Genomic DNA, 22,488 nt, shown 5'->3' with positions numbered 1-22,488 from the left:
TTATTACGATTTCTGGTTATGTTAGGCCAGCTGAGAAGGCCTTGCTGGCCCTGACGGCACACCACTGGTATATATATATATATATATATATATATATATATATATATATATATATATATATATATATATATATATATATATATATATATATATATATATATATATATATATATATATATACACATATATATATATATATATATATATATATATATATATATATATATATATATATATATATATATATATATATATATATATATATATATATATATATATATAGTATAATTTGACAAAAAAAAATGTATAACTATACATCTGCATAACATTGTAAGCTTACACCAGTCTTTCCTGGTCTCCCACCGTGGTGACAGTGAAGCCAAGTGTTACATATGATTAATTATATTTTGGTACGCCAAAAAAACATGTTCGAGAGGTCACACAATGCACCCCCCGCTGCAAAGACGAATTGGTGAAACTGCCCAAAGATAGGTGTGCCAAGCTTGTGGTACAAGTCAAAAAGACTTGAGGCTATAATTGTTGCCCAAGTTGCATCAACAAAGTATTGAGCAAAGGCTGTGTGTTATAAATTCCCTTTGTCAGTGATTAAGATAGAAGATATAGTTCCCTATTTCATGTTAATTGTTGAATATAATTGACTATATTATTGTTGACGTAAACAAGCTATTAATGTAGTCATGCACCTTTAAGTTGAGTCTGTTTGAGTCAGGCAGTTTACCGGGCAGTTATGTTTACTTCCCGGGGTCCTTCAGGCAGTGTGTTGAACAGTGTGTATGTGAGAGTGTACTTAGCTGCTGCTGCTAAAAAGTTACATATAAAGAAGAAGTTGAAACGTAAAACGGTGTCCTTATTCCCTAACCGGAGAATGCTCACGGGTGAAGAGTCCCAGCACAACAACATCAGTTCATCCATATGGTTCTTTAATACTGTGTATACCCATGTATGTACTTGTATGTTTTTATTTTTAGTACATTTGCAAAATTAAGGAATACTTTTCACATTGTCATTATGGGTTATTGTGTGTAGAATTTTGAGGAAAAATAGATTTAATCCATTTTGGAATAAGGCTGTAACATAACAAAATGTGGAAAAAGGGAAGTGCTGTGAATACTTCCCAGATGCAGTGTCCTAATTGAACAATATTATATTTAATATCTAATACACCACAGTTGTCAATATAAACAAGTATCAAATAATTATAGGAAGTATCCAGTAACAAACGTGTCCGCATCATTCAACTTACTGGGTCATGAGCGTAACTTAATTAATTACTGTGACCACTCTGTGTCACCAAAAACAAATGAAGACTCTACATAAGGAGCATAAATCTGTCAAAAGAGTGAGTGTTTGTCTCACCTATCAAACTGCTCTCTTTTACTCATTTCACTTCATCCAACCTTCTCTAACATTTCACACCACAAAATAATGATACAAGTTTACACTATGATATCGTTTTGGATTAATATCGTAATTGGCCAGTACTCAAGGCTCCAATATTAGTATTTTACCACAGTACATTTTTCGTCTATTTTATACCTTTTTTTTGGCCCTCTTTTTGTGCCTTTGTGTGCATTATCCTTTCCATCATTATCCTTTCCAGCCTTTGTAACTGAGCTACTGTGTGGAACAATTTCCCTTGTGGATCAATAAAGTTTGTCTAAGTCTAAGTATCGTAAGTGAAAATGTTGTATTGGGACGCCACTAAAATACAGAATTGGATGGAATCTACACATGTCAGAATTGTACATTTTAGCAGTAAAATTTGTTGCACTGCATGACAAGATGATATTATACATTTTGATATAATCGTATATTTTGTTTTTAATTAAATTAACAAATATACATACTTCTATAGTTTAATTATTTTGTGTTTTTGATTGTTCTTCTGTTTATCTACTTCAGTATCTGGATTTAATTTATCATTTACATTATTCAACATGTTTATTCCAATATAATTACTATTTTTCTATTTGTCATTCAAAAAAGTCAAAGGAAGAAAATAAGATCCACCGATATGCTAAACTATTTTTGTTTTATAGTGAGGCAAGTGGTTTCAATCTGTTACTGAAAATGATGTTATTTTGGCCTGAAAGTACTTTTTTGTCATTAGTATTGCTTGAGAAAAGAAAGAAAATGCTCACAAAAGTTTAAAAAAAAAATCTGGATTGTGCACCTTTTGTTCAGATCTGCACATTCAAATACCATGCACATTTTCACATGCACACACTGACCTCCTCCAAACTCACCATGTCACCTCCTCTTCACTTCCATCTCACTAATTAAATCCTGCCTAAGGCCTCCTAACCAGCTGATGAGATGTGATTAATTGAAGGCTGATTAGCTGCTAATACATTAGATTAGCACCTCCCTCCTTGTGGATCAGCGCTCCTCTGCCAAGGAATCGAACAATGACCTGTTCCTGTGTGTGTGCGTGCGCGTGTGTGTGTGTGTGTGTGTGTTTGCGTGTGCGTGCTGCACAGATTAAGCTGTCAGACTTTGGCTTTTGCGCCCAAGTGTCCAAAGAGGTGCCCAAGAGGAAGTCCCTGGTAGGGACGCCATACTGGATGGCGCCAGAGGTCATCTCCAGATTACCTTACGGCACTGAGGTGACCCTCATACACACACACACACACACACACACACACGCACACTCGCGCACGCTCACACGCACACACACACACACACATTATTGTATTAGTTACCTGCTTGAGACCTCGGAAAAATGCCTACCTTTTTAGGACCACCTTTTCTAGATATATAAAGATTTGTATTTACAACATTAATAATATATACATACTATGCACATATAAAACAGCTTGTTGTGAACCATGAGTTGGAATTTCACAAGAAAAATGTCACAATTTCACAAGAAAAACTTAGAATTTTGGCAGTATTGTAATAAAAGTCGTAATTTTACTCAACACGAGTCAACATTTTAGAAGAAAAACTTAACATTTGTGCAATATTATGATAAAAGTTGGAATTTTACTCAATAACAGTCGCAATTTTACAAGAAAAGCTTAAAATGTAGGCAATGTTATGAAAAGAGTTGTAATTTTACTCAACAAAAGTCACAATTTTATAAGAAAACTTAAAAATTTGGGCAATATTATAATAATAATCAGAATTTTACTTGGCAAAATTATGACAAAAGTCATAATTTTACTCAAAAAATGCCACCGTTTTAAAAGAACACTAAAAAAATTGGCAATATTGTGATGGAAGTCAGAATTTTATATGACAAATGTCAACATTTTGCATTAAAAAAATAATAATTTTACATAAAGTAATAATTTTAGGAGAAAATATTGCAATATTACAGAAACAGAAATAATATGAGAAATCGTTCCCAATTTTATAACAAAAAAGTCGACACATTGTGAGAAAAAGACTGCTTTTAGTTAATTTTTATTTTTTTAAATTTTTTGTTGGTAATTGGTTTTTAGTCTTCATTATTTACTTCAAGTTATTACAGTATGTCTCTATATACATATTAATTTTATTTTTTTTCTAATTAATTTGGGCCAAAGGGGGCGCATTTCAATTTCTTACACACACTTGTTATTACATATGTTGGCCAGAGGAGGAGCACTTCAAATTTTTACACACACTTGTTATTTCATATGCTGACCAGAGGGGGAGCACTTTTAAAACCGACACACAGTCAATTTGAAAAATCCCTCCTTTTTGGGACCACCCTAATTTTGATAGATTTCACCACCAGTGGTGCAAATGAGACATTCTCTATTAGATGCAATGGATTTCCGTATTGGGACCATGATTTATGTTCTGACTTGTTCACCGGTCCTCATATGGAAGGTACTTTTCCTTGTTGATGTCTCAAGAAGGGTGGAAATACAAGAACACACACACACACACACAAGTTGACAGCACGTTGTGTTTGCAGGTGGACATTTGGTCTTTGGGCATCATGGTGATCGAGATGGTGGATGGCGAGCCCCCCTACTTTAATGAGCCCCCCCTGCAGGCCATGAGGAGGATACGCGACAACCTACCCCCGCGACTAAAAGAGTCGCACAAGGTAACATTTTTTGGTGTCGTTTTGACTGTTAGCGGCCAGGCTAAAAGAACTTTTAATCAACCGCAAATTATCCATGAAAGTTTAGCATACAAGTCGCTAAAAACATTACATACATACATTAGCAGCTTTTTGAACTAACTCCTACCTATCAGCCTGTTAGCTTGCTGATGTTAGCATTTTAGCTAGCTGCTGATTTTGTGAACATTTTTAGCGTGTAGCACTTAGCAGCCCGACTGTAGGAGCATCTTCCAAGTGCTACTAATCATTCATGTCATGTAACCTTATCAGCAAGCTAGTGGCAACATTCACCACGAGCTTGGCTGCTAACATTCCAGTGGGCCTTTTTCAGTGTAGCTGCTTTATCATCCAGGCTAGCAGAACTTTTAGCCAAGTGATAATTGTAGTTATAAAGCCAACTTTTTAGCATGCTAGTGACTAAAAAAAATCTGTCTGCAGACTCCTCTCGGAGGCTTATGGGGAATTTTAAGGTTAGCGTCCAAACTAGTACAGCTTTTAGCCCAGTGCTCATTGTTTTTTCAAAGTCAACTTTTCAGCGTGCTAGTGACTAAAAGAACATCACATTGTAAATGATTGGACACTGCAGCACAGCATGCTAGGGGAACACTGCAGGGACATAATAGGTATCACCGCTTTATGCATGCATTTAGCACATTACATTACACCTGCTAACTCCTCTTGGAGACTTTCCTAGCTTTATGAGGTTTGCAAGTGCAAGTCCAAGCCAACGTGTTAGCAAAAATCACTAGCTTTTAGCCAAGTGCTAATTATTTGTGCCATGCCAAGGTGTTAGCATGCTAGTGGCTAAATTCAGCACTAGCCCAGCTGCTAACTCCCCAAGGAAGGTGCTGGACTTAGCAGTCAGACAGTGAAATTCAGTTAATTGTTGACATGTTGGGGTTAGCATTTAGCTAAAAGTAACACTGTACATTTGTTTTCTTGCTTAATGGTTGTTTATGAAATTTGACATTGTTTTATTAAGTTGTATTCACACAGTACGTGCGGAATAATAAGAAAACTGACATTTTGTAGACTTTGCAAGTGTTTAGACCAGGGGTCCCCAAACTACGGCCCGGATACGGCCCGCCAGCGTCCAAAATCCGGCCCGCAGGAAGTCCCAAGATAAAAATAAATAAATAAATTATTTTTTAAATGAATTTTTAAATCTGTCCTTTCTAATCCATTTTCTACTGCTTGTTACTCTCTGTGTCTCCTAGCCGCTCAGGCAAATCATATTGTCTAAAAATGCATTTTCCCATAGATAACGTGACATCATCGTAGGGCTGGGCGATATATCGATATGCGCCGATATATCGCGGGTTTGTCTCTGTGCGATATAGAAAATAACTATATCGTGATATTCGAGTATACGTTCTCACGCAGTTGCTTTTAGCTGCTGGCATTACACTACAGGCTCTCCTCGCTCTTTCCTGTCTCTCCTTCTTACAGACAGCAAGCGCACCTTCTTACATACGTCACATACTGTCACGACATACGTCACATACGTATACGCCCTCGCGCAGCAAAGAGGTAGCAGCATGGCTAACGTTAGCTGTGATGCTAGCGGTAATACGAGAGAAAGAAGGTGCGAATCTGGTAACAAATGAAGGAATAATTAATTCCCCCAAAAAACAGCAGGGGGTCCATCGTCTGGCGGTGGTTTGGCTTCAAGTGGGAATATTTAGAACAGACAACCGTAATTTGTCAAGTGTGGGGCGAAAGCGTTGCTATAAAAAGTAGCATTACTGCTAATATGTAGCATCATTTGAAAAGTCACCTGCTAGAGAATGCCATCCATCCATCCATCCATCTTCTTCCGCTTATCCGAGGTCGGGTCGCGGGGGAAGCACGCCTAAGTAGGGAAGCCCAGACTTCCCTCTCCCCAGCCACTTCGTCCAGCTCTTCCCGGGGGATCCCGAGGCGTTCCCAGGCCAGCCGGGAGACATAGTCTTCCCAACGTGTCCTGGGTCTTCCCCGTGGCCTCCTACCGGTCGGACATGGCCTAAACACTTCCCTAGGGAGGCGTTCGGGTGGCATCCTGACCAGATGCCCGAACCACCTCATCTGGCTCCTCTCGATGTGGAGGAGCAGCGGCTTAACTTTGAGCTCCCCCAAATGGCAGAGCTTCTCACCCTATCTCTAAGGGAGAGCCCCGCCACCCGGCGGAGGAAGCTAATTTAAGCCGCTTGTACCCGTGATCTTGTCCTTTAGGTCATAACCCAAAGCTCATGACCATAGGTGAGGATGGGAACGTAGATCGACCGGTAAATTGAGAGCTTTGCCTTTCGGCTCAGCTCCTTCTTCACCACAACGGATCGATACAGCGTCCGCATTACTGAAGACGCCGCACCGATCCGCCTGTCGATCTCACAATCCACTCTTCCCTCACTCGTGAACAAGACTCCGAGGTACTTGAACTCCTCCACTTGGGGCAGACTCTCCTCCGCAACCCGGAGATGGCACTCCACCCTTTTCCGGGCGAGAACCATAGACTCAGACTTGGAGGTGCTGATTCTCATCCCAGTCGCTTCACACTCAGCTGCGAACCGATCCAGTGAGAGCTGAAGATCCTGGCCAGATTAAGCCATCAGGACCACATCATCTGCAAAAAGCAGAGACCTAATCCTGCAGTCAACAAACCGGAACCCCTCAACGCCTTGACTGCGCCTAGAAATTCTGTCCATAAAAGTTATGAACAGAATCGGTGACAAAGGGCAGCCTTGGCGGAGTCCAACCCTCACTGGAAACGTGTCCGATTTACTGCCGGCAATGCGGACCAAGCTCTGACACTGATCATACAGGGAGCGGACCGCTACAATCAGACTGTCCGATACTCCATACTCTCTAAGCACTCCCCACAGGACTTCCCGAGGGACACGGTTGAATGCCTTCTCCAAGTCCACAAAGCACATGTAGACTGGTTGGGCAAACTCCCATGCACCCTCAAGGACCCTGCCGAGAGTATAGAGCTGGTCCACAGTTCCACGACCAGGACGAAAACCACACTGTTCCTCCTGAATCTGAGGTTCGACTATCCGGCGGTAGCCTCCTCTCCAGTACACCTGAATAGACCTTACCGGGAAGGCTGAGGAGTATGATCCCACGATAGTTATAACACACTCTACGGTTCCCCTTCTTAAAGAGAGGAACCACCACCCCGGTCTGCCAATCCAGAGGTACCGACCCCGATGTCCACGCAATGCTGCAGTCTTGTCAACCAAGACAGCCCCACAGCATCCAGAGCCTTAAGGAACTCCAGGCGGATCTCATCCACCCCTGGGGCTTTTTAACTACCTCAGCAACCTCAGCCCCAGAAATAGGAGAGGCCACCACAGATTCCCCAGGCACTACTTCCTCATAGGAAGACGTGTTGGTGGGATTGAGGAGGTCTTCAAAGTATTCCTTCCACCGAGCCACAACATCCGCAGTCGAGGTCAGCAGAACACCATCCTCACCATACATGGTGTTGATAGTGCACTGCTTCCCCTTCCTGAGGCGGCGGATGGTGGTCCAGAATCGCTTCGAAGCCGTCCGGAAGTCGTTTTCCGTGGCTTCCCTGAACTCTTCTTATGTCCGAGTTTTTGCCTACGCGACCGCTGAAGCCACACACCATTTGGCCTGTCGGTACCTGTCCGCTGCCTCAGGAGTCCTATGTGCCAAAAGAACCCGATAGGACTCCTTCTTCAGCTTGACGGCATCCCTCACCGCCGGTGTCCACCAACGGGTTCTAGGATTACTGCCACGACAGGCACCAACTACCTTGCGGCCACAGCTCCAATCATCCGCCTCGACAATAGAGGTGCGGAACATGGTCCACTCGGACTCAATGTCCAGCACCTCCCTCGTGACATGTTCAAAGTTCTTCCGGAGGTGGGAATTGAAACTCTCTCTGACAGGAGACTCTGCCAGACGTTCCCAGCAAACCCTCACAATGCGTTTGGGCCTGCCAGGTCTGTCCGGGATCCTCCCCCACCATCGCAGCCAACTCACCACCAGGTGGTGATCGGTAGAAAGCTCCGCCCCTCTCTTAACCCGAGTGTCCAAAACATGAGGCCGCAAATCCGATGACACAACTACAAAGTCGATCATGGAACTGCGGCCTAGGGTGTCCTTGTGCCAAGTGCACATATGGACACCCTTATGTTTGAACATGGTGTTTGTTATGGACAATCTGTGACGGGCACAAAAGTCCAATAACAAAACACCCCTCGGGTTCAGATCCGGGCGGCCATTCTTCCCAATCACGCCTCTCCAGGTTTCACTGTCGTTGCCAACATGAGCGTTGAAGTCCCCCAGTAGAACGAGGGAATCACCCGGGGGAGCACTCTCAAGTACTCCCTCGAGTGAATCCAAAAAGGGTGGCTACTCTGAGCTGTCGTTTGGCGAGTAAGCGCAAACCACAGTCAGGACCCGTCCCCCCACCCGAAGGCGGAGGTAAGCCACTCTCTCGTCCACTGGGTTGAACTCCAACGGGCAGGCTCTGAGCCAGGGGGGCAACAAGAATTTCCACCCCAGCCCGTCGCCTCTCACTGCTGGCAACGCCAGAGTGGAAGAGAATCCAGCCCCTCTCGAGAGAACTGGTTCCAGAGCCCTTGCTGTGCGTCAAAGTGAGTCCGACTATATCTAGCCGGAACTTCTCCGCCTCGCGCACTAGCTCAGGCTCCTTCCCCTCCAGCGAGGTGACGTTCCACGTCCCAAGAGCTAGCTTATGTAGCCGAGGATCGGACCGCCAAGTGCCCTGCCTTCGGCTCCCGCCCAGCTCACATTGCACCCGACCTCTATGGCCCCTGCTATGGGTGGTGAGCCCATTGGAGGGGGGACCCACGTTGCCTCTTTGGGCTGTGCCCGGCCGGGCCCCATGGGGACAGGCCCGGCCACCAGACGCTCGCCATCGTGCCCCACCTCCGGGCCTGGCTCCAGAGGGGGACCCCGTTGACCCGCGTCCGGGCGAGGGAAATCTGGGTCCTTTGTTTTTATTCTTCATGGAGGTCTTCGAGCTGAGCTAGAGAATGAACAGTGCTTACTCCGCATGTCAACATCTCCGTTCGGTGCCAGACGCCCACACCATCAAAATGCAGAGGCAAACATTTCCAGATCAACACTGTATGAAAAAAATAGTGATTTTTTTTAGTTGTAATTTCCTTCTCTGCATGAAAGTTTAAAAGTAGCATATATTAATGCAGTATGAATAAGAATGTTTTAATGTAGACACATAGAATCATCATACTGCTGTGATTATATGCATCAAGTGCTCATTCAAGGCTTAAGCAAAATATCGAGATATATATCGTGTATCGCGATATGGCCTTAAAATATTGCGTTATTTAAAAAAGGCCATATCGCCCAGCCCTACATCATCGTGCTATATTTACAGTATATATATATACACACAGCTTGGCCCCCGGCCACATTTTTTTAACACAATGCAGCTCCTGGGTCAAAAAGTTTGGGGACCCCTGGTTTAGACATTAGATTCTGAAGGCCAAATAAAAAAACATCAGGATTGGTACAGGTGTCGTCGGTGCTGCGCTCCTTCCTGGACCTCATGCTGGTCCGGGAGCCTTCCCAGCGAGCCACGGCCCAGGAGCTCCTCCAGCATCCCTTCCTCAAACTTTCTGGACCGCCTTCTTGCATCGTCCCCCTCATGAGACACTACCGCCATCGCTGACCTTTGACACGTGTGCACAGCTGCCCTGCCCGAACAGGACCGACCCCACCCGCCTCGCGTGACACTTTGTAACCGTGACGTAGATTAGCTGAAGGATTATTAACCACACAAAAAACACAACTCTGAAGAGGACTCAAGGTTGTTATGCACTTTGACAAACCTGAACAGGCCCCGCCCCCTTTTTAAAGACTGCATCTGGGATGCTCCAAGGTGGGCGGGGCTTACATAGAGTGGGCGTGGCTGCAGACCAGAGCAGATGAGCGCTCAGAGATCATCCTCTATCCTTGCAGTGAAAATGTATTTTAGAGCAAAGTGTAAAATCTCCTGTACAGTTTTGATAATTTGCAGTATTTTATGGTGTTGTTGTGATATGAGAAGTATTGCATAGAGATCTTTCCTACCGTTTATAATCCACTTTTTGCTGAACAAATACAATTATACCAGATATCCCAAATAAACCCACTTGAACCCAACTGTTACTGAAAAAAAAGTACATATATTTATTATTATTATCTTTGTAGACAGAACTTCCATTAAACGTTGGGCAAAAAAGGGTCATGTAATTGTATTTTTGACCTTTTAAAGTATTTATTTAATTATTGGAATTGTTTATTTTTGTGTCGTGTGGCCTTTTCTTTTTTTTTAGGTCATTATTTGTTAAATTTGATAAAAAGCGTTATGGTAAACAGGGATATGATCAAATGCACTCAAAAATATTTAAAATGGGCTTAATATTGTTGTTTTTTGTCCAGTTAGACATGCACAAATAATAAAGTTAGTGTATACAAAAAAATAAAATAAACATAATTATAAATATTTAAAAATATTGTGTGAAAATTGTTTCTTTAACTTATATAATCATTTATAAATATAAATGTTAATTATAAGCATATGATGGAAATAAATTGTATATTATACAGTATCACATTTTTGGAGGGATTATTAAAATTAATTACTGCATATTTTGTTGATATATTTAATATTAAATTAGAAATGTTTAAAAAGCATTAAGATAAAAAGGTTATGTATGCATATTATATAATTATTTGTAAATATAAATGTTATTTAATAACATGATAGAAATAAATGATTCCCTGGGTCGGGATCTTTCTGTGTGGAGTTTGCATGTTCTCCCCACCCCCAAAGACATGCACCTGGGGATTGGCAACACTAAAGTGGCCCTAGTGTGTGAATGTGAGTGTGAATGTTGTCTGTCTGGCCCTGTGATATTTAATAGCATTCATTTATTAAAAATGTCTTGTAAACATAATATATAAAAATATGTATATAATCAATCAATCAATCAATCAATGTTTATTTATATAGCCCTAAATCACAAGTGTCTCAAAGGGCTGTACAAGCCACAACGACATCCTCGGTACATATATAATATATAATACAATCATATAATCAAATATAACAAAAATAAAAATAATATAATTAAAATAAAATGAAATATAATCAACACTCAAAAAAGAAAATTAATAAATTGTTATATATTATTATTCAGCTTATAAACATGAATCAAAACACAATTAAGTATATGTTTTTAATAAAATAAAACAAATATACGAGAATCTAAAATTGTTCGGAAGTATTGAATAAAATTAATTACAGCATATTTTATGTATATGTTTATGAATTATTTGAAATTTCTAGAAACCTATAAGTATAAATAATTTAAAGAGCTATATATATTATACCTATCGTGTGGGTGTATATACAGTCGTGATCAAAAGTTGACATACACTTGTGAAGGACGTAATGTCATGGCTGTCTTGAGTTTCCAATAATTTCTACAACTCTTATTTTTTTGTGATAGAGTGATTGGAGCACATACTTGTTGGTCACAAAAAACATTCATGAAGTTTGGTTCTTTTATGAATTTATTATGGGTCTACTGAAAATGTGACCAAATCTGCTGGGTCAAAAGTATACATACAGCAACATACATTATCAATTTTGGTGATGTAGAAAAGTTACAATCAAATAAAATTAGCTTCATGGCATGGCCTCTTAACTTCATGTGAGTGATTATGATTGACGACACTTGTTGACTTCTTTGAGCCCATTTAAATAGGGCTCCTTGTGATGCAGTCATTAGACTCAGTTACAAACGTGACAATGGGAAAGTCAAAGGAACTCAGCACAGATCTGAAAAAAAAATCATTGACTTGAACAAGTCAGGAAAGTCACTTGAAGCCATTTTAAAGCAACTTAAGGTCCCAAAAACAACTGTGCAGACAATTGTTCGTAAGTATAAAGTGCATGGCACAGTTTTGTCACTGCCACGATCAGGAAGAAAATGCAAGCTATCACCTGCTGGCTGAGAGAAAATTGGTCTGGATGTTCAAGAGTCAACCGAGAACCACCAAAAAGCAGGTGTGCAATGAATTGGAAGCTGCTGGAACACAGGTGTCAGTGTCCACAGTCAAGCGTGTTTTGCATCACCATGGACTGAGAGACTACCATGCAAGAAGGAAGCCCTTGCTTCAGAAGTGACACCTTAAGATTTGTCTAAAGTTTGCTGCTGATCACATGGACAAAGATAAGACCTTCTGGAGGAAAGTTCTGTGGTCAGATGAAACACAAATTGAGCAGTTTGGCCACAATACCCAGCAATATGTTTAGAGGAGCAAAGGTGAGGCCTTTAATCCCAGGAACACCAGTCCTACCGTCAAGCATGGTGGTGGTAGTATTATGCTCTGGGCCTGTTTTGCAGCCAATAGAACTGGTGCTTTACAGAGAGTAAATTGGACAATGAAAAAGGAGGATTACCTCCAAATTCTTCAGGACAACCTAAAATCATCAGCCCGGAGGTTGGATCTTGGGCACAGTTGGGTGTTCCAACAGGACAATGACCCCAAACACACGTCAAAAGTGGTAAAGGAATGGCTAAATCAGGCTAGAATTAAGGTTTTAGAATGGCCTTCCCAAAGTCCTGATTTAAACCTCATTGAGAATATGTGGACAATGCTGAAGAAACAAGTCCATGTCAGAAAACCAACAAATTTAGCTGAACTGCACCAATTTTGTCAAGAGATGTGGTCAAAAATTCAACCAGAAGCTTGCCAGAAGCTTGTGAATGGCTACCAAAAGTGCCTTATTGCAGTGAAACTTGCCAATGGACATGTAACCAAATATTAACATTGCTGTATGTATACTTTTGACCCAGCAGATTTGGTCACATTTTCAGTAGACCCATAATAAATTCATAAAAGAACCAAACTTCATGAATGTTTTTTGTGACCAACAAGTATGTGCTCCAATCACTCTATCACAAAAAAACAAGAGTTGTAGAAATTATTGGAAACTCAAGACAACCATGACATTATGTTCTTTACAAGTGTATGTCAACTTTTGTCCCTGTCTGCATATACAGTATATATATAGCATATTAGGTCAAAACGTAATTTTTTGGTGTATTTCCTAAGCAATACGAAGGTTGCAGTGAGTGTTTAAGTGTAACTTCACAGTGCACTTACTTGTAACACACATGCACACACACGCACACACACTGAGGGACGCTTTGAAAAATATTACAAAATGTTGAGGAGGCTCTGAGAAAGTTTGGCGGCACCCTCTTCACTGTCATCATGTCATGTGACCACCTCTTGGCTTTGTCATTCACTGTGATATGTAAGTGTGTGTGTGTGTGTGTGTGTGTGGGTGTGTGCGGATGTGTGTGTGTGTGTGTGTGTGTGTGTGTGTGTGTGTGTGTGTGTGTGTGTGTGTGTGTGTGTGTGTGTGTGTGTGTGTGTGTGTGTGTGTGTGTGTGTGTGTGTGTGTGTGTGCGTGTGTGTGTGTGTGTGTGTGGTACAGTGATGCTGCTGCATGTTTGTGATTATCAGTGCAGATGGTTTGAATTAAAAGAAAGCCAAGTGGACTTCCATGAGAGCTTTGTGTTGCATGGCTTCTTCCTCCTCCTCTTCCTCCCCTGGGAGTGAATCGTCACGTGGCGTCTCCTCCAGGCCGCCATCGCCACTTCTTTTTTCTTGTCTTCTCATCTCCGACGTCCAGCAGCCAAGCCAGCCCGGAGCCAAAAAGGAGGCCGTAATTGATGAGCTTATTTTCTTTTCTGTCCTCGGAGCCGTTTTCCCTGCTCTCAAAGCGCCGTAATGGGATATTGATTGGAGCCGGACGGCCAGAGAAGACACTTCAGTAAATAAAGCAGCAGGCCAGAGGAGTCCCACGCCAAGGAAACACTTTTCTGTGATGCTCCTCTTTTCAGATATGCCTAAACACACGCACATTTTCATCTCAAACACTTCAATCCAGATGACCAACTATAGTCAATTCATATTAATAGAATAATCAGTAAATCTGCATGCTTCTCCTCTTTGCCGTTATGCTGGGATTCTGCAGCCTCCTTCAGATGACGCTCAGAGCCGCATAGACACGCCTCCTCAAGCCAGTACGTGCTAATAGTCCTCAGTAAACCCTAAAGAAGAATTCTGCGTACAACAATTGAGTTTTGCTCTTCAGATGTCCAGAAACTAAAAACTGTACTGCCTTACTCACGTCATTCTTTCACACCAAGAAGCGACCAACAAGTTGCTTACTGGGGTCCTAAAGTGACGTATTACATTACAACATTTTATATACACACTGAAAGTCTATATACAATGTAGTAACAGACACCTTCATAACAATATGTAATATGTTCAATATTTACCGTATTTTGCTCATTTTATGCATTACCGGTACTTCTTTCCTCAGCGCATTTATTTGCGTTTCCATAGCAACGCACTTCCGACTTCCGACATCAAATGAGTGTTCTTACTTCCGGAAACAAACAAGAGTGTTCTAATTATGGCAGACTTATAGTAAAAGTCAACGAAGATGACTATTTTTGGACAAATGAGGATTCACAACCACATATTTTGAACCTGAATGTACAGAGGATGGACTGATGAGCAAAAAGGAAGGCTGAAACGTTGGAGCAGACAGAAGCCGATAGTGAGGTCGACTTGACTCAAAGCTGCAAATGTGTCATTTAAAGCCAAGCTATTTCGACATAAATGGCATGCTTACCTGGAAAAATGTCACCAGCCAGCTGGACCAAATGCACAACTGTCCATCTAGTGAGTCACATTTGAAATATTGATCATGATACACATCATGCGTGTTATTACAACTACAGTACATACCCTCTCTGGCTAGCTGTGTATGTACAAAACATGAAATATGGGCTAATACTTTACAGATACTGCAATACATAAATTAATAAATGAATGAATGGGTTATACTTGTATAGCGCTTTTCTACCTTCAAGGTACTCAAAGCGCTTTGACACTATTTCCACATTCACCCATTCACACACACATTCACACACTGATGGCAGGAGCTGCCATGCAAGGCGCTAACCAGCAGCCATCAAGAGCAAGGGTGAAGTGTCTTGCCCAAGGACACAACGGACATGACAAGGATGGTAGAAGGTTGGGATTGAACCCCAGTAACCAGCAACCCTCCGATTGCTGGCACGGCCACTCTACCAACTTCACCACGCCATCCCTAATATGATTGTTTATGTTTTTCAGTCATAGCTAGCTTACGGCTAATGCTTAGCATGTTGTCGCAAGACGATGTTTTGCTATGCTCGAGAAAAAGTTCCTCAGTGTTTGCTCTTACAAAAACGATGTCGCTACAGTTTGGTTATTATACAAGTTACGGATTGTAAATGAAGTAGTTTTGACAGTTTTTGGATGCATTTTTAAAGTGATTTAGCGTTAGAATTGATTTATCCAATTAGCGGCATTGCTAGCCACCTGGAACAAGACAATATTTAAATGTTAAAATAAAAAAAAATCCAAAACCTTTTGTCTTCTTGTCTCATGATTGTGTTCGAGGGGCAAAATTCCAAAACAAGTGCAGTTCCCGTTTACTTAAAGTTAAGTTAAAGTACCAATGATTGTCACACACACACATTACTTAGTAGATGTTTGTTTTTGAACATTACTTACAGTATGATGTTTTTTTAGGCCACGACGTCTGGTATGAATGTGTAGAACAGGGGTCACCAACCTTTTTGAAACCAAGAGCTACTTCTTGGGTACTGATTATTGCGAAGGGCTACCAGTTAGATACACACTTAAATAAATTGCCAGAAATAGCCTATTTGCTTAATTTACCTTTAACTCTATTTTATTATTAATAATTAATGATATTTATCTTTGTGGAAACGCTGATCATCTCAATGATTTCTCACAATAAATATATATAGAAACAGATAAATATCAATATGCAACACTTTATTTTTTATGTTTTCTCTAAGTGCACATTTTTCAAATTGAACATTTTCAAATGATCACTTCTAAGACAGTCTTGGGAAATCAGAATATCCCATTTTAACTAGCTAGCCACTCACATTTTTGAACAAATCATGAATTACTTTGCACCATGTTTGTACAAATAATAACTCATGTAAAATACAAAAGTCAACTCTCAAATTTTTAAATAAATCATGTCTCACTTTGAACTGGACACCAAATCTGTTATCAGTTTCTTTGTCAGTTAGTGAAGACCAAGTCTTTAAAATATTTTCTTGGATTTTCAAATTCTATTTGAGTTTTGTCTCTCTTAAAATTAAAAATGTCGAGCAAAGCGAGACCAGCTTGCTAGTAAATAAATACAATTTAAAAAATAGAGGCAGCTCACTGGTAAGTGCTGCTATTTGAGCTATTTTTAGAACAGGCCAGCGGGCTACTCATCTGGTCCTTACGGGCTACCTGGTGCCCGCGGGCACTGCGTTGGTGACCCCTGGTGTAGAACAATACAAGCAAAGAAGCTAAAGCGTGTTTGTGTTCATTAATCAGCGTGTTGTCTGCAGGTGCATGTTTTACACTGCTTGTCTCTACTGGACGACTCTTCTTTGTCAGCCTCCAATGACTAAATCAATAGTTCATCTGTCCTCTGACTCCTCTCATCACTCTTTTGTATGTCCGCCATGAGACTGCTGCTGATGATGATGATGATGATGATGATGAGATGAAGACAATGACAGACCAGCGCTTCAGTAGAAGGTTTTATTTTTTTATGCATAGACTTTTGTTTCTCGCAAAAATATTTGACCTTTTTTCTTTGAAATGACAAAGTCAGGCTTTCTTCCTTTAGTTTAGACAAGTTTAACACATGCGGCGGAAGCAAAAAGTGAAAAGGTACGACAACACTTCACGCGTGACAAGACGTCCACTATGATGGCGACACACCAACAAACATGGAGAGGTCAGAGGTTAGGGAGCGTGGGTTTGAGCAGTGACTTGAGAGAGAAAAAGACGGCAAACAAGAAGTTGGTCAAAGTGGGCATGGCTTGTATGTGTGGGCGTGGTCACAGCGATGATGACGCTTAAAGACACAGAGCGGGGTTGTTTGGAGGGTCAACTACATCCATGCAAGCCCCCAAAGTGTTGAACGTCCATGTCCGCGTTGGAGGACGCTGGCATTGTCCACAGGTAGGAAGTCCCTCACATGTTTTTGTACATGGAGCGGTCGCGGGGTAGCTGCGGCTGGCTGGCAGCGGTCAACTTGAGGTGGAAGTGGTACACGGTGAGCGTTATGACGATGATGAGCGCCAAGATCAGGCCCAAGATCAGCGGCAGGGTCTCCTCCAGGCGCTCCCGCTGGTCCATGATGCATTTGTAGGCTGCAGCACACGCACAGGTCACATGGTTAGCGTGGAAATAAGACACTAAATTAAATGTTGTCAGTGGATAGAAGACTTGCGACAAAATAAATAAATACAAAAAATGAATGACTCCATCCAATTATGCTTTATTTTGTCCCATAAATATTATGTTTCAAATGTGTAACAATATTTTGTATCAAAGTGTATTTTAAAAACAAGATGGTTGTGAATGAAGTTGTGCAACACATTTTAAAGGATTTGCTGGATTTTGTTGAGATTTTTAAAGTGTTTTACCAAGTAAAACATTTTTATGTAATACAATAAAACAATTACATGTAATAGCACAAATAACATTATTATACATTATACATAACATGAATAATATACACATGATTTAAAATGTGTTATAATTTATAAAAATGTTTTATACATTTCTAAAACTAATTCTAAGTTTTCTTAAATAATACAATTGTTAAAAAATAGGTATGATAATAGATAAAATATTTATAAATAGAAAAATATAATTGTTTGAATACCTAAAAAAGCACAATGAAACTTTATGAAATTGTATCTAATAAGATAATACAATTAATTATAATAGCCAAGTAACAATAATATAATACATTATAATGTTACGTTATGTATAATATTAATAATATACAAAATATTATTTGAAATATTTTAGAATATATTTTTTTATATAAATTGTTGTACATTTCTAAAAAAAAAAAATTGTGTCCAAAAAATACAACTAATAAAAATATGTATATAATAAATGAGTTACTTGGAAATATAAAAATAAAATTGTTTGAAAAAATTGAAAGCACAATAAAAACTTGTGATATATTCACACGTTTTTAACCTCTGAAAATGTTTCTCGTAAGTAACTCTAGTAACGTAATTTTTTTAAAACATGACAGTACGTATGTAGTTTATATGTATAATAAATACAAGTTCAAATTGGGACTGGATATGACAATGTTTTGCATAGTTATTACTAATTTCTTTGCTGATTGACCACCCTTAAGTTCAGATATATTTGTCATCACCATTGTTGGGTTAGTTACTGAAAACCAGTAACTCGTTATAGTTACTGGCTACTTCATTTCAAAAGTAACTCAATTACTAACTCAGTTACTTACACCAAAAAGTAATGCGTTACTTTGAAAAGTAATTATTTAGTTACTTCTTTTTTTCTTCTTTTTTTTTAAAGCTCCCATTAATGCCCTTTAGCCTTCATTTCAGTACTGTTATTGCACTGGAGAATAATACTATGTGTTGATCAACTTGACATGCATTTGCATCACTGAACTCTGCTAAGCAATGTGGTCTACATACAACACACAAACAATGTGGTCTACATACAACACACAAACAATGTGGTCTACATACAACACACAAACAATGTGGTCTACATACAACACACAAACAATGTGGTCTACATACAACACACAAACAATGTGGTCTACATACAACACACAAACAATGTGGTCTACATACAACACACAAACAATGTGGTCTACATACAACACACAAACACAAAGATATGTTACAAAGGCCAATTTGTTTCTGGCCAGAACAAATTGACAAACCTATTTTAAATAGCTGCAACATAACATACCTAAGTAACAAACAGCATAATAACAGCATAGCTGTAAAGCAAGAAAGGCAGACACTACATACACAAAGCCTAACCAGGCATTTTTTCCTCAAAGTATTCTGACACAAAATCATGTCTGAAGCTCAGAACACTCTACACATTTCCCCAGTTTTAGTTTAGAGATAAGGAAAGATTGGCCTGGCCCACTAGGATCCCTCTTTATGTTTGTGAACTTTATAGTCTATACCAGGGGTCACCAACGCGGTGCCCGCGGGCACCTGGTCGCCCGTAAGGACCAGATGAGTCACCCGCGGGCCTGTTCTAAAAAAAAAAAAAAATTAAAAAATTTAAAAAAAAAAAAAAAAAGTTTTTTATTTAAAAAAAAAAAAAAAAAATCTACATAGAAAAAACACAAGATACACTTTCAATCAGTGCATCAACCCAAACAACCTCCCCCATGCACACTCATCCACACCCACTCACACAAAAGGGGTTATTTCTTTCTGCTACCAATATTCTGGTTCCCACAACATAGACAACACATCTGCAAGGGACACAGTCCCTGAAGCACACATGATTGTATAGGCTGCTGGTCCACTAACATTTTCATTAATTACTATTTTTTATGTAATTATTTTTATATTGTTTTACTTTCTTTTTTATCCAAGAAAATGTTTTTTATTTATTTATCTTTTTTTTTATTTTTTTTTAAAAGGGCCTTATCTTCAACAGACCAGGTTGTCAATGATATTAGATTTGTTTAAAGGGTTTTTTAAACCAGGCCCAGTCCAGATAATGTCCAAGTCGGACTCAGCAACACACACCTTCATTCATGTACACAGAAACAAATTAGGGAACACAACAGATTGCATATAATTTATAAACAAAATTACATTTTCAAAATAAGCATTTATGTACAGTCCAGATTATGTCCAGGTCACTCAAATTAGGGAACACAACAACAGATATCATATAATCTATACACATAATTCTACTTTCAAAATAAGCCTTTGAGGACTTCTCATCTTTTTTTCAATGTTTTTTGGCATCATTATCGTTTTCAACCATGTAACTTTCTAAAGTTAGAAAATACTGAATAAATGTTTTAAAGAAAGTAATACTAAGTGAATATCTGTTTTTGGCCTTAAAAATAAAAATTTTACCGAGTACTATAATTAAATTGACTAAATCATGATTGTCAATGAACTCTCCTAAAATAACAGAAACCACATTAAGCTTCATAAACAAACCAATTCTTAAACACATTTTTTCAACTTCCACCCAAAACAAAGACACAATATGACAATACCAAAACAAATGCAGGGTGGATTCAGGCTCCTGACAACAAAATCGGCAATCATCTGACTCTGTCATATTCCATAATTTTAACATTTTCCCTGTGGGTAAGAAGTTATAAATAATTTTAACTTGAAAATAACGATTTTGCACATCGATACTGGTTTTATAGATTAGTTTGAATATGGCATCCCATGGCAACGGGCAGTCAAAAAAGTCCTCCCATTTTCCATTTGTGTTGTATGAGGCAGCCTTCAAAGATTTCTTTATTAAATACAAATTATATATTTTTCTATTTATTTTAGTTCCTTTTTGCCAACTAGAATTTCTTATTAGAGGTTTACAAACTAATAATTTAGTAGTTCCATAATTAATTATTTGTTTCCATCTTTTCCCAATTACTCCAGTTAGTTGATAAAATGAAAAGCTTGAGCAAGCATCACCATATATAGCTCTAAATTCATCATACTTCATAATTTTACCATTCTCATTGATAATATCATTGACAAAAATGATTCCTCTTTCAAACATATTTTTCCAAAAGAAAGGCTTTCCATCTATTACAATATTAGAGTTCATCCATATTAACTGCTGCAAAATATCGTCTCTTTTTTCTGGCACATAAAATTGAAAACACCACTATGAGTGGATTGTTTCCTTTATGAACCCCGCCATGTTTCCCAGCAGACTCTCTGGGAGGGGATCACTTGTAAAAAAGGATACAATTTCTTTTGATACAGTACATGTTTTTTGTCCAACAGGACATTTGTGTACCACTCAATGTTTAAATACATCTTTGGAACAATTGATGCTTTTAAAGACAGACACATAGCTTCAAGGTTGAGAAGTTTCAGGCCCCCATATTCATACTCTTTGTACAAAACCTTTCTTTTAATCTTTTCTGGTTTGCCGTTCCAGACAAAATCGAAGACCCTCCGCTCATAAATCTTAAAAAAGTTTTGTGATGGAGCTGGTAATGACAAAAACTAATAAATAAATTGAGGAATAATTAACGAGTTGGCAATAGACATTTTACCATACAAGGTTAGGGATTTCCCTTTCCATAATTGCATAATTTTGTCCAGCTTTCTTAGTCGATTATCATAATTTACTGAGCCTAGATCTTCCAGATTTTCTGGGACAACAACACCAAGTATGTTAACTGGTCCATCTGTCCACAAAACAGGCACTTTGCATTCCATTGGAAAGGACGTTCCCTTTAGATTTCCTATCCTTAACATTTTACATTTATCATAATTAAGCTTAAGGCCAGATTGCTGTGAAAATATGTCCAAAAGATTAAGAAGTTTCCGCAAACAATGAGGAAAAATCTTATCTTTGTGAATCAGCCTTTTCTGACATGAACTTCATCAAGAACAAACACAGAACACGCCTCACTGATGCACATCTGCAAGACTCACTCAGAGTTGCAGTGTCAAGTTACACACCAGAGTACAACACACTAGTTAACAGCATGCGATGCCAGGCTTCCCACTAACTGACAAAGAAACAGATAACAGATTTGGTGTCCAGTTCAAAGTGTGACATGATTTAAAAAATTGAGAGTTTACTTTTGTATTTTACATGAGTTATTATTTGTACAGACATGGTGCAAAGTAATTCATGATTTGTTAAAAAATGTTAGTGGCTAGCTAGTTAAAATGGGATATTGTGATTTCACAAGACTGTCTTAGAAGTGATCATTTGAAAATTTTCAATTTGAAAAATGTGCACTTAGAGAAAATATAAAAATAAAGTGTTGCATATTGATATTTATCTGTTTCTATATATATTTATTGTGAGAAATCATTAAGATGATCAGTGTTTCCACAAAGATAAATATCATTAATTATTAATAATAACAGAGTTAAAGGTAAATTGAGCAAATTGGCTACTTCTGGCAATTTATTTAAGTGTGTATCTAACTGGTAGCCCTTCGCATTAATCAGTACCCAAGAAGTAGCCCTTGGTTTCAAAAAGGTTGGTGACCCCTGGTCTATACATTTAGAGTGATGTGATAATCAAACACTCTAGAAGTCTAGGATGAAAGAGTATATAAGAGAATTGACAGCAACGTTCCCTCTAAGGTGCGTGCCTGTGCAATTGTGTACTGCTCAAGCGTCCTCTGCGCACGACAAATCTATGCCACGCACAAAATCAAATAAAAAAATAAGCGCATAACAATTTTCGACACGACAGAGAAAACAGTTTTCGTCATC

General features: G+C 39.2%; 2 protein-coding genes across 10 annotated transcripts in view; one reads left to right on the top strand and one right to left on the bottom strand.

Moving 5' to 3' along the window:
* The window catches only part of pak5 (p21 protein (Cdc42/Rac)-activated kinase 5), a 204,203-nt gene extending 193,758 nt beyond the window's left edge, over window positions 1-10,445 (top strand). For 5 of the 9 annotated variants that reach the window (XM_062044975.1, XM_062044970.1, XM_062044978.1 and 2 more), the window contains 3 exons: window positions 2,502-2,627; window positions 3,929-4,063; window positions 9,594-10,440. In XM_062044975.1, coding sequence (XP_061900959.1) covers window positions 2,502-2,627; window positions 3,929-4,063; window positions 9,594-9,749 — 417 coding nt within the window. In that variant the 3' untranslated portion in view covers window positions 9,750-10,440. Of the gene's footprint in view, window positions 1-2,501; window positions 2,628-3,928; window positions 4,064-9,582 lie in introns of all 9 variants that reach the window. The other 4 variants (XM_062044971.1, XM_062044973.1, XM_062044972.1 and 1 more) reach the window with 2 other exon arrangements.
* Window positions 10,446-16,501: 6,056 nt separating this feature from the next.
* lamp5 (lysosomal associated membrane protein family member 5) overlaps window positions 16,502-22,488 on the bottom strand; it is a 21,606-nt gene continuing 15,619 nt past the window's right edge. Inside the window, exon 6 of the mRNA XM_062044964.1 lies at window positions 16,502-17,391. Coding sequence (XP_061900948.1) covers window positions 17,213-17,391 — 179 coding nt within the window. The 3' untranslated portion in view covers window positions 16,502-17,212. The remainder of the gene's footprint in view (window positions 17,392-22,488) is intronic.

Source organism: Entelurus aequoreus, linkage group LG04 (genome assembly GCF_033978785.1).
Source record: "Entelurus aequoreus isolate RoL-2023_Sb linkage group LG04, RoL_Eaeq_v1.1, whole genome shotgun sequence".
Lineage (NCBI taxonomy): Eukaryota > Metazoa > Chordata > Actinopteri > Syngnathiformes > Syngnathidae > Entelurus > Entelurus aequoreus.
This window is presented reverse-complemented; position numbering and strand designations above follow the sequence as displayed.